The sequence below is a fragment of the Neurospora tetrasperma genome (genome assembly GCF_000213175.1).
Source record: "Neurospora tetrasperma FGSC 2508 unplaced genomic scaffold NEUTE1scaffold_6, whole genome shotgun sequence".
Taxonomy (NCBI): Eukaryota; Fungi; Ascomycota; class Sordariomycetes; order Sordariales; family Sordariaceae; genus Neurospora; species Neurospora tetrasperma.
In genome coordinates, this window is record NW_009799104.1 from 1342248 (window position 1) to 1355194 (window position 12947).

Sequence of the window (12947 nt, forward strand, 5' to 3'; positions counted from 1 at the left end):
GGGGTTCGTCCGAAGAAAGTTGAGACTGAACGGAAAGAGGACTTACAAGGCAGAGGGAGCGGAGCAGATATTATATGTATGCAAACAAGAAGATTCGCAGTTGTCCACTAAACCAGAAAGAGGGAGAGAAGGAGGAAGTGGAGGAATTGCTAGTGTAAAAGTATGTGTAGCACCCCGGACTGTTCTCTATTGCCGTATAAGTAGCGATAGAGCCGTAGGTACGTACCTCACTCCGTATAAATCGGACGAACCTTTAGACCGGGAGACCTGGAGCGGATGGAAGGGAGGATCTGCTGGCAAAAAAAGAAGAGGTCGAGATCTAGCAGGTCCAGAGATCAGAGGCAACATGTCAGAATGTCGCCGGACCGCGGGACTATAAGAGACGACCAGAGATGGAATGCGAAGAACTGGAACCCGGGCCTTTGGAAATCTAAAGGGGAGACGGGGTCCTCGCAGGCTCCGAAGGTCTGAGAGAGTGGAGCCGTCTACACTTTGTTGGAGGGCCCTTCCCCGTTCCTGGAGTCTTGGGTACCTCGTCTCGAGCGTCACACTGCTACCGATTATAAGTACCTGGTACAGCTGCCTTGTACTTCTTTTCGTTTCGGGATTTGGGGTTCTCGACACATCTGGAGAAGTGGACGAAAATGGCAGCGACCCCGTTAAGCCCGTCCGCTCCCGTCCTCCCGTCAATCAGAGAGCCCCGTATACGAGGATAGGTAGAGTGAGTGACCAATGGATATTTACCCTTCTCGTTCGTCATTCTGGGCTAACAGAGGGCCATGATAGCAAGTGAGCCGCCTGCACAAATGGTGTCGCGAACAAGCAGCAAAGGCAGCCCGCTCAAGTTGCCATGTGGAGTGTGCCCTGAGGACCACACTACCTACAGAGCTACACTAGAATTACTGCATAGTAGCCCGACCCTACTGAAACGGAGTCGGGCATTTGTTCTAGAGCTTGTTGGCTAGAAGACTTTAGCGTCCACGGTGATGACGGGAAAATGATTCATACTGACCGAAAATCATTCAACCACTCCCGCCACAGAGATGTCGGGCTTCTTGGCGATGCCGAGCACCGCTCAATGTAGTGTACTATGCAATAGTTGACTCCCAGCGGCCGCTCCGCTCCGATCCCTTGCGCCGCCGCAGCAACTGGGTGAGGGGACTTGCTGATCCCCGACATGTCATGTAGTGTATGTAGTGTATAACTTGTCGACGATACATATTGCACCCCATGTTGTTGGAGTGTGAATGGTGGTGACGGGATAGCCCAAGGTTCCGAATACGTGTAAGTGCTCGTTCTCCACAGTCCTCAGTACCGCAGAGACGCTTCTACACCACACTAAGCGCGTCCATAGGTACCGATGCACTAAAATCATATAATTCTGGCGATCCTTCAGATGAGCCAGTGGTGTCAATTAGAATAGGTCGGATTAGAGGCTGTCCGTTGCTGGGCTTGCTGCATTTGATCACCAGAGTTTGGCACCCCAATCAGATCGTCTGGACGGACACAATTCGCACCAGCACAGCTATCTGGAACATGGATGCCCTCACCGTCGTGCCCTGCATGTTGGGTCGGGTCTAGGGCTATCCGAAAGAAAAAAAAAAAAAAAACCGAATCAAGAAGTGGAAGGAGACAGGGAGACGACAAACACTGAAACAGAAACCTGAAATTCGAACAAATCGGGCCCGTCCAGGTCCCCTCCCTCGCCAGTGCCTGCCCAGTGGGGAGCCCGCTTCGCTGAATGTTTCTTCCTTCACTGGATCCCCCACGTGCTGGACAACCTAGGTAATCCACTCACAGCGATGGCAATCAACGCCCTTCCTTCAGGTTGGATACCTTGCTCCCGCCAGACACACTTTTTTCCTACATACTCAAATTGGATGCCGTCTTCGGGGTCTTTTACCGGTCCGAACCCGCAACATCCTCCAATTACCACAATCAAACATCAGCCTCAGCCGCTATCCCCGCCAACCCTCGATGTGACGCGTACCTAAAATCTCACCGAAGAACCGCACAGGAATACCTCCATGTCAGACAGGCACTGACAGTTAAGGATCCAGTCGCCCTTTTCATATGCTAACACCGGGCAGGCATCAAATGGATTTCGGGATTTCGGTGACAAGCACGGACCAGAGCGGGAGCCCAGGCAGTGAGTAACCCCACAAGGCTTGACAAACTGTTAAAATGGATCTAAGAAAGAACTTGCCCTGTCGCTGCCCGTCGCATCATGAGAATCCGGCATCTGGCACTGCTTGCCTTAAACCGGGATCCCCCCTCAATACTACCATCTGCCGCCCCGTGGACTCACCGTTACCTTTGGCGGGGATAGGAAACAAGCAGAGGTTATCGCGCACGGAGATTTGCAATGTCCCGACACTCTGGCGTGGCCTGGCTGACCGTTTGACTCGAATAAACTTTCTGACCGTTGTTTTCTCTCCCCCGGCACCACAACTTGCGGATGCGCCGTGATGGTCCACTGGACATGGTGACAGACGGATTCCCCAGTTTCTGCTTAATTCTTGGCGTCACGGGTGTAACGGACCCTCCAGAGGCAGGATCGCAGGGTCGTTCTCGGGCTGGCGGACTCTACCCTTTTCCGAACGTTGAAGATCTTTAGACAGAGGTTTCTCGGAAACACATACCATTCTCAAGTGTACTTTACGCGGACATGTCATCGACTCTCTTCCTATTTCATCATCCGGCGGCAACAGTCTCCTCGTCATCAGCCAGCTCTTCAATCTTTAAAAATCCACAATATCCATGATCAGCCAGTCGCCTCCACTAAACTCCCCACAGCTTCTAACCCTATTTCGTTAGGCGTTTTCCCGTTCACTCTTCGTTAGTCTATGTATCAGGGACATGCGAAGTCTCGCACAGCGATTACGAAACCGAAACCGAAGAACTCCACACCGTTTCCGCACTTTCCCAAGCCTGTCACAAAGTTGTCGATTGCGGCTCACGTTTTTTTTTTCTTTTTTCGACCCTGGATACGCTGTGTTTCAACGACTTGGCCCTCTCCCCGATGTTCCAGAACGAAAACGTAAAATCTTCCTTCTATCGAAGGCAGTTTGGCAAAGTGTTCGTATCTCGATGGTTTCAAAACAAATCGAAGCATAGTCCAGCTCTAGATCCAGCTCTAGGTCCGAATACGGATGCGGATAGATTATTACACTACAACCAGATGCCTGGAACCGAGTCGACTGCCACGTTTTACACTATAAATGTATTACACACGCAGCACGTTTGCTGATCGAATCGGACGGCTTGGTGAGATCTTGTTAACCTTTCTACAAGATGATCATCCACTTGGACAGTTCTTTGTGTAGGTAAATCAGCAAAAACCCTTTGCTCATCTTTATAGGCAGTGCGCCTGCTCCCGGGTTGCACGGTGCCAACCTGACCAGCCGAACCAACAGCTAGCTGTATGAGTGGAAGAAGTTCCTCGATATTACCAACATCAAACGATCTATCAGACTTGCCCAGTCAGCACACATCAAGTTCATATCGTCCTTAGGTTGCAAGGTCGCTCCTTGGGCATCTCGCATCTTGAATTCTCTCATTTGTTACAGCACCAACGACCCGGTCCAAACCATCAAGATATACTACATAAAGCCGCGGATCCTTCGCCCATGCGCACTGTAGCACGCACACCAGATGATTTGCAGGACGTCATACTACATTGTGGTGGTGTGGGTGCTTCATATGTCGCGACACACATCAGAGGATCACGCAAAAACAGTGACGGCTTGCCCACGTTTTGATTGACAATCACGTGCGGGGGGTGCTTATATCTTTTCCTGGAGTTTATATTGGATGGATCTCGCTCTTTGCAATGACCGTCTCAGTTGCCCCTCACTTATCCAAAGAGAGGAAGTCAGTGGCTTGTGCTGGCTAGTGAACAGAATTATTGACCTCGATGGCCGCTTCATAGGTTTCCTCTTCTGCATAGACATGACTTGAGATAACCGAGACAGCCACAGACGGTCAGTGATGGCTACCTACTCGGGCATGCATTGCGGACCCGTCAACAGCAGAATAATAGCTTACAAGGTGAAAACAATCATGGTAAAGTCTCCTTCCTAGAAGATGTGTTGGCACGGCTGGTGCAACAAACCGGCACAGCGTAATAGGTCCAGAAGCATGATGAAGTCGTCCAGTATGGTGATTTCTAAAAAGGAGAAGCGGCTCCAAGTAGAATCCACCGGCCTTTATAGATAGTTCTATCAGTATAAGCTCCAGAGAGGAAAAATGATGTACGGCGGTCTAAGAGCCCTTGCCTCCATTAACAGGAGAATCTGGAGATAGATGCTATGATGCCCGTGTTCACTTCTGTAGGTCAGTAAGCCTGTTTCTACATGCATTGCATGTTCTTCTGAGTTGATCCCGACATCTGTGGGAAACATGTCAATGCAAAAGCTGCACTAACATGAATAGCAAGTAGGGACAGGCGCATTTTTCCATCACCCATTGGGATATGTACCGTATAGACTCGGGGCATCTGTTTCTAGGTTCCAAGGCCTAACTGGCAGCTACACAATGGCGATTACAGAAATGTAACTGGCGTGCCTTAGGGTTTGGGTTTTGGAAGAGATTTGCGCAGTCTGAAATGCTTAGCTGAAAACGGATGCCCCGAGTCTATACGGGATAGTGAGAAAAGCAGTTGAGCATTGGTAGGATATTGCAGGGCATGGAGGGATGTGGAAGGATTCACAGAAGCGCCATACCTACTCAGTCTCTACTAATGGTTGATTCTGTATCAATCCGACGGCTATGATACGTTGTCTACCCATGGGGCAGCAAAAGATTTACAGACAGAGTTTTTCTGTATGAAGAGAATATTGCGGCAAGCCTGCAGCTTCAGTTGAACATTGTATTGAGCAAGCAAATGGTCAATATGCAAGGGTCCGAAGTCCATATGTAGGGACAGCCCATATATACTGATGGAATCAACCTCGTGCCGATGGTGTAGGTATGATGACTATAAAGTGTTGGTTTTGTTTCCGTTTAGTCTTCTTCAAAAGAAGCATCGTGAATGGCTGCTGACGCCCTTGAACTCATTGTTCACTTGGTGACACACACAACATCTGCATGCTCGCCTTGTGAACATATCTCGGGAGCCATGCCAACAACCTGGTTTGTATCGTCTCGTTAGCCGCCTTAATAGCTCACCCTATCTTGAGTGTCACCGAGCTACTGTTACCGCCGCGTGGAACAATACTATCACCGAGGGCCGTCGCACGTTGAAGTCTAGGATGCGGGACGAAGACTGACTCGTCGATGTTTACCCTGTAAATCACATACTCTTAATATCTTAGTACCCTTGGAGGACAAACTTACGTTTGGATAACCATGAACCGATGTTCATTTTCTAACCTTGAGTCGTTGTGCTTGCTGACGGAGCTGAACGAAGCGTGACGTGAAAAACTCAGCTAGCTGGGTCTTCGTCGTATCGTATATCTTCTTGAAAGCGTGACAGAATCGACCTTTCCCAAGCTCTTTCGAATAGATGACTATGGGTTTTTGAAGACAGAACGTGAATGCGAGGAAAGTGTCAGGATGATCAAAACAAAGTGTTGGCTCAAGGGTGTTGTTACCGGTCCTATTAGTTGGAGATCGTCCACAGGCTAAAAATGGGTGTATGATTGTTAGTGCTTTATCAACTGGTGCGTCGAATAACGCCCAACACTAGAGGATCTAGCCATCTCCCCTTGTGGAAGAACACCATCGAGTTACTGTAGGGCTGCTCAATCTCGAGGATTCATTGCTCGATGCCTTGATCGAAAAGATGTAAATGCATGACTGTAACACCTGAGAGCAATGGAAGGAGATGACGGCAGTGATGACCTGAATCCTGCTGGCAGATAAGGTACCTCAACGGAAGGGTTCCATTCCCTCACCGGCAGGCAATCCTATGCCGCACAAACCTACCTGAACGTAACCCTCAGTCTGGACCCCGACCCCGACCTCATTCAAGCAACGCAAGAAGCAAGCAAATTTTTGGGACTCTCCAGGCAAACTTTATCCATCTGTTTTCTTATCATTCAGTTCAGCTTCCATCTTGATTTGTTCTCAGCGGGCTCTACCATACGTGATCCCCTCGCTGTACGCTCATCGAGCTGTCGTCATCGGAACGAGCAACGAGAACGACAAGCGACCGTGCTGGCCTCGGTCTTTTTGTCGTATTGATTGTCAAGCATTTGACATTGTCTACCTCTCTAGCTGGCAGGACGCCCGTCTGTCCGTCATCCCTCCAACTTGGGTAATAGACTGATAGATAGGTAAGTAGGTGACCATCGGCATTAGGTCTTTCTCAACTTGCTCCCGTACAAGCACCCGAAACCCCTCCCTCGATTGGAACCTCCCATCGGACTCCCATCGGACCGGAGATCGCTCCATCTGCCTCAGACCAGAGTCGCTTAGGTTCTCTGCTCCAGGGCGACTGACAGCAAGTTCTCTCGTTGGACGCCGCCAGGATGAGCGCGCGTGCTGTAGCACCCCATTGGATCTAAACGCACCGACAAGCTCCGCCATCTCCGGCAACGACGGCCCTCTGTCACTGTGCCTTGCCCTGCTTTCTGCTTCGTTCTCTCCTACCTTACCCTCAAGCTTTTGCATCCCGTCAACTGCCGAGCGCGAAAAATCCCACCTTGGACCCCGAATCCTCGATTGCTTTGTACTCTTTCTTTTTTTCAGTTCCGTAGCCCTGCGATCGCTTCCCAATATCTCAACATTATCCTCTTGCCGACCATATCGTCGTGTGGCGCTCCACCCTGCCGCCGTACACTACCTGGTCCGCCCCGCGCACTGAAGCTTGTTGACATCTGACAACCCAGCAGCCGGGAGCATCGACCTAGCGCACCCACTGCACGCGGTTGCCCCTGCTGCTGCTGGCAGGCTTGGCTTTGATTGATCTGCTCCGTCATTCTGATTAGCGGCCCCGCCAGCCGGAACGAATGCACCACCTCTTTCGACAAGACAACGACGACAGACACAACACACCCATTGTTTCGCGCCATCCTGCTTTGCATCTCTCATCGGCTCCCGGCGGGTCACATTAGCGCCTGTCGTCAATACCACCATGGGAAACGCAAACACAAAGGAGTCCCGCGGCGATGACAGCGGCCGCCGTGGCCTCCACTCCGCCCTTGACGCCGGTATAGGCTCCTCGACACAGTCTGGCAGGGAGTCATCTAGGAGGAACCGCAACACCAGACACGATCTCACTGGACTTTTGGGGCGCGCTGCAGGGGGCTCGAGCTCGCACGCCGATGAGCGCCATGAACGCAAGGAGACAAAGCAGGAGAGGGAGGCCAGGAGGCTGGAGAAGGAGCGCGTCGCCCGGCTACAAGAGCGAGAGCGGAGCATGAAAGAGGAGCATGTTGACGGTGGCTATCTCGTCACCATGGGAACCTATGTCGGGCCTGAGGACTTTAACAAACAGATCGTCAGGCAGTTGATGGTATGTGCGCTCAAAGCCATGGTATCAACTCCTATCAAGCATATTCCTAACTCGTATGATCCCTCTAGATTGAGCGTAAACTTGCTCCATTTTGGCGAGGACTAAACGACTTCGACGAGAACTGGACCGAGCCTCAAATCATCGCTGCCGCGCGAGGCCTGCCGATTCCCGCTGCCGGCGAAACTCCCCCGGATGAGTTGATCCCACGACCGCGCTCACCTGCTTCACCGACCGACGCGAGCTCGAATACCAACCACCTGACAGTCCCGATCGGCGGTCGCAGCCTTTCCACAGCTTCTGAGCATAGCACATCCAATGCGGGCTCTGCGCTGCCTTCTCCCGGTTCCGGCAAAGGGAGCAGTTCGCCTTTTAAGCCCACGCGAGGAAAGGCTATTGCTGCTGTCTTGGGAGGAGGATCTTGTCGCAATGGTTCGAGTACAGAAATTGCGCCCCGCGAAATCATGTTACCCAACGACCCCTTTGTCAACGGACAACCCCTCGAAGTTTTCCTCTACAAGAACGCTACCGAATGTCCGATCTGCTTCTTGACGTACCCTCCATACTTGAACCACACCCGCTGCTGTGACCAGCCCATTTGCAGCGAATGCTTCGTCCAGATTAAGCGGCCGGATCCGCATTTCCCAGAGGGACACAACGAAAACGATCCGAATAACAATCCTGAGGAGTCCGCGGGGCTCTTGGTGTCTGAGCCCGCTTGCTGCCCCTACTGCACGCAACCCGACTTTGGCGTCACTTATGAGCCGCCACCATTCCGTCGCGGTTTGACCTATGCCATTTCACCCCTAGCGCTCGGAAGCACAAGCGCAGCCATGTCGTCCGAAAGTTCAGTCAATTCAGGATCTCTGTCTCCCGGTGTCGCTTCACCAGGTGGCCGTCGTCGCAACCAGTCATTGTCTGCCAACGCACCGAATGTCGTTCTGACGGATAAAGTCCGGCCAGAATGGGCAACCAAGTTGCAGGCCGCACGAGCACACTTGGCGAGGCGCGCTGCTGCTGCGACAGCCTTACACACAGCAGCGTTCTTGATGAACAACAACGAGTCTCGTGCGCTTAGGAGTCGCTTCGGGCGTCGGAATACCGGAGGCTCTGGGTCAGCATCGGCTACTCCTGGTAACGGCGATGAGAATAGGGGTACCGGCCCAGCTACTCCTGCTAATGCTGGTGCTACTGCCAATACAGATCGCGCCGCCGGTTCTAGTGGCAACGGAAACCGACGTAGCCGGTTGGAAGATCTAGAAGAGATGATGTTCGCCGAGGCCATTCGCTTATCCTTGGCTGCGGAAGAGGAGCGCAAGAAGAAGGCTGAAAAGGAGGAACAGAAGGAGGCAAAGAAACGCGAAAAGGAACGGGAGAAGGCAGAAAAGAAGGCAGAGAAGGCAGCAGCCAAAGCCGCAGCGAAACAGGGCGGACCCTATGAGGCAAGCCGCAGTGGGCACAGCTCGGCTAGTGGAAGTAGCCTGAGTCTACCTGGGCTGAGTTTCGGTAGGAAGCGTGGAAATAGTGCTGCCAGCAACCTCCGAGTCGAAGCCAGCGTAGCCAGCGCTATGGCATCCACAGGTGCCGCCATGACGACGCCAGCAGCTCCCGGAGCGCTAGCGCCAGATTCGAACACCAAGGACAAGGGTAAAGCCGTTGATAGAAGTGCGGGCGCAGCGAGCAATGACGCTTCTGCTCGGCCCATTCCATCTCCCCAGCCGATGGCTGGACCGTCGCATCTTCGCCAGATGAGCAGTGCCTCGTCTGCATCTTCGTCTGCGGTGGAAAGTAACCAGGGCAGCTATGTGCCACCCTCTAACCTCCAGGATCCTCGCGGTAGCGGTCTCAGTTTAGGTGGCCGTTCTGGGGTTAGCGAAGACGGCGACGAGCAGGACAGGGACCCAAGCACCAGCACTGAGCCCATGTTCAACTTTAGAAGTTTGGCTGAGGTAGTTGGCGTAAGCATCGAGGGCGAGCACGCCGGCAAGCGTCTCAGTCAAATTAATGCCGACGGGCAAGCAATCGAGGGAGAAGATGAGACGGCAAAGTCTGGTGAAGGTGCTGGCGAGCATGTAGAGCATGTCTTGGATTCGCAGACGACCGGTATTTCGGAGCAGGACTCGGAGATTAACCCGCAACCTCCCCGGTTAACTATCACGCTCGATTCCCCAGCGACATCGGTCGGGGACGTCAGTACTGCCAGCGACTCGAAGCATGTCGGCAACGAGACAACTGTGGAGCATGCGACACAGGTCACGCTGTGATCAGTTACTGGCAGCGAAAACAAGAGAAACACAGAAAACAAGCACAGAAACACAGGCTAGGAAGAGCACCCGGAATCACAGAAACAGTCCAAACCGCAAGAGACAATAAGCTCTTGGTGTAGGAGTAGGAAGTGCGAAGATTGATCAAGTTGAGAAGGAAAAAAAGGAAGGAAGGAAGCAAAGAAGGATGTTAGGCGTATGGAAGAGCAACACCATTACCAATACCACCATTGACTCGTCAAGGTTGTCTGCATGTGCCAGGGAGAAGAAAGAACATCTAGGAGGACCAATTGATTTTGTATATTCCACAACCACCTACTACCAACTTTGTCTTGCCCGCCACTGTTGTCAAACACATTATCCCTAAGGGTTTTTTTTCGGTTCTTTTCTTAATAGGACAAATTCAACGGCACCCAGAGACGGAGATAATAAGGAGCTTCATGGCTGCTCATTGACCATTGACGAATTTAGATTCTGGAGTCTTGCCCGTGGTTACCTAACAGGGATGATTTTCTTGCGTTTGGCACTTTGGCGTGGAAGTGGTTAAGTAGGTTGCCATTGCGTTTTTTTCTCGTTTGAAAACTGGAAGGAAAGTCTATGGATAGGAGAACAGAGAACCATCACGTTCAAGGTAATGAGTGACTCCAGTCAGTAGGGAAGGATATTCGACCATATCACAGACAACAGCGTACGACAATCAAGATTGTTTGGCTTCGAAGATGTGTGTTTTCGAACATGACAGGAAGAATGATTCGTCGTCGCACAATGAGTTATATATAATTGACCTAGGCTCGTAAAGTATTATTTTACAGAAACGTGTCGGTATCTTCTCTGTCAAGTACCTAGTCTGACATGACTTCCTTGTGCAGAACAAGGAAGGAAGGAGTGATGGGCGAGGCAACATTGACACAGTAGAGCCCTGTTTGTTGCTACGATGCGGGGAGCATTGTGTAGGGCTTATAAGTGCCATTTCGCAAGTGCTCATACAACAAATAAAACCCCTTGTGGTGTAGTTGGATATCACGTTCGGCTGTAATTGTCTAGATTGTATACCGAAAGGTCACCGGCTCGATTCCGGTCGAGGGGAATTTCTTTTTTGGACTTTTTTTCTCTTTCGTTGTGTTACACTTTGGCTGCCGTCATTGCACATGTCGACCAGGTATTCTCTCTTTTTTCTCTTTTTTTTTTAAGTGCATTGATCGCCCATGGAATCCAAGCTGCTATCCTGCCATGATCAACTTGTGATTTGACTATTCTCAAGTACCAAACAGCGAAACTTATTTCTCGTTACTGTTCCCTCCGAAGTTCTTGTATTTATCATATATGCCGGTACGCCAGATTCCTTCCTTCCCATTGTCTCTCTTACTCCTGACCTATTGTCCGTTGTCCAGTCCAACTGGTCCCAATCCCCAATCCCCAATCCCCGATCTCCATCTCATACTCGATCGCCCCGGCCGGCTTCCCGCTCCCGAGGGCTCGGCGGTTCCGCTTTCAACCACATTTCCACTCCACCACATTTTCCAAATTCCCTCATCAGTTCTTCCACCAACCGGTCCACCTTACTCTTTATTCTTTACCCTTTCCTTTATGAGCCATTTTATCATTTCCCCTTCTCAACAACAATAAACATTCAACTGGGACCTTGGCGCAGTTGGCTAGCGCGCAGGTCTCATACTACTCACATGTATGATTTGACTGGGTGACTTACCAACCAAAAAAACAGTTCAGAGTAATCCTGAGGTCGGGAGTTCGAGCCTCCCAGGTCCCAATTTTTTGCACTTTTTCCACATGTTTTCATTTTATTTTTATTTTTCTTCTTCTGTTCGTTGGTGATTATATTTCTGCATTATAGGGGGCCCCGGCTGGACATTCCATTCCAGGTGCGCGATACATGCAGTCAGTACCTACTAGTCTAGATATTCCTCTTCGTTCTTAATCAGTGTAATGTCCTTTTGCTGCCCAGGAGGACATGTCTTCGTAACGTACCTAGGCGAGTACCTTGCTGGATGGAGGGTTGACTTTTGATTAACGTTGCTTGGTAATTTATCTTTCCTTTTCTTTTTTGCTGTTTTTTTTTTTTTTTTTTTCCCCAAAGTTGGTTGAAGCGCTGCCCCTGGAGTTAAGGTTGAGAACTTTTGGTATCGACACGAACGCATAAAATGGGGTTTTGAAGAAGTCATCACTCTCGAGACGGATCAACGAACGGTCAGATACACGGCAGAGAGACAACAGTAACTCCCTACTGTAGTGGTGTTAACTGGCCTTGTTCTGCAAAGGTTTCTGGTCATGTTCTCTTTGCGTTCTGCTCAGTTTGCGGGCATGGGAAATTCTCATCCACATCAGTTGTCTTCCGAATATTCCACCATTTGTCATCTTCCTGGTCCAAAACCCGTTCTTATCCCTCATGTTTTTGCGCCCTGCCACCTTAACTTCCTCTCCACAGCCACCCCCTCAGGAGCGTGCGTGCAGTGAGAAAAGGTGGCAGGTAGCGATAAGGAACGAAGCTCCAAGTCACCACCACGCTCGGTAAAATTGTTTTTCGTTGTGTTAATCAACGATGATGGTCGAAGTCGAATGTTCAAGTTCCGAAAAAGAGCCGTCGCATTGTCATCCCCCGTCCAAAGTGTTGCCTCGATGGCGATCAATGAACCTATAAGCAGTCAGTAGTAATGACTCTGGCGAGTCGCCTGTAGTCAGTCACAAAGGTAAGAAGGAACAGGGAGAAAGAAGGAAGGGCAGATTGATTACGTGGGAAAACCCCACTGGGCCTATGGATGAGAAGCCCCAAGCCCCCCCTTCCCCCAAAGGGCTGAGGGTAAAAGCAACAATAGGAGAAGGGGGAAGGGGGGTTTTGGGGGTGCGGAGCTAAATGAACTGAGAAACCGATGTTCAACAAAAAGATTGCCGAGGCAAGCTTTGTTCACGCGCTTGCCGCTTTATGATAGTATACAGATATCTGCTGGGGTCAGCATCGGCCCCAGAGAGGGCCCAGAGTTCAGTGATAAGAACTCATGGCAGAAAGCTGAATGCGCTTGTCCGTAGCAGGACGAACTGCCGTTTGGAATGGCAGATGCGCTGAAACAAGAAAAGTGGTACAAGGGGAAAGAGCAAAATATTCGAGCCGTCGTCAGGCATATCAAAGGGGGTATCGTATGCTTCCATGGCCACTGAGATCTCAGGGCCCGATCTGCGTCGCTCAGTTGCTGCCGCAGTTGGATGCAGATATT

The 12947-nt window shown here is 50.9% G+C and overlaps 3 protein-coding genes across 3 annotated transcripts; 2 read left to right on the forward strand and 1 right to left on the reverse strand.

The window, feature by feature from the left end:
• Positions 1-1043: 1043 nt before the first annotated feature.
• On the forward strand, positions 1044-1497 carry NEUTE1DRAFT_18829 (uncharacterized protein; the record flags this gene model as incomplete). The annotated part of the gene is given in 4 exon segments (XM_009855490.1): positions 1044-1085; positions 1100-1152; positions 1243-1284; positions 1473-1497. Coding segments are annotated over 4 exon segments (162 nt in total), but the record flags the coding sequence as incomplete, so codon positions are not given.
• Positions 1498-7053: 5556 nt separating this feature from the next.
• On the forward strand, positions 7054-10025 carry NEUTE1DRAFT_124552 (uncharacterized protein; the record flags this gene model as incomplete). Its single annotated transcript, XM_009855932.1, has 2 exons — positions 7054-7459; positions 7528-10025. The coding sequence occupies 2 exons, from the start codon at positions 7079-7081 to the stop codon at positions 9718-9720; spliced, it is 2574 nt and encodes an 857-aa protein (XP_009854234.1).
• A 2418-nt stretch (positions 10026-12443) lies between these two features.
• On the reverse strand, positions 12444-12892 carry NEUTE1DRAFT_118116 (uncharacterized protein; the record flags this gene model as incomplete). Its single annotated transcript, XM_009855933.1, has 1 exon — positions 12444-12892. The coding sequence occupies one exon, from the start codon at positions 12880-12882 to the stop codon at positions 12730-12732; it is 153 nt and encodes a 50-aa protein (XP_009854235.1).
• Positions 12893-12947: the final 55 nt, after the last annotated feature.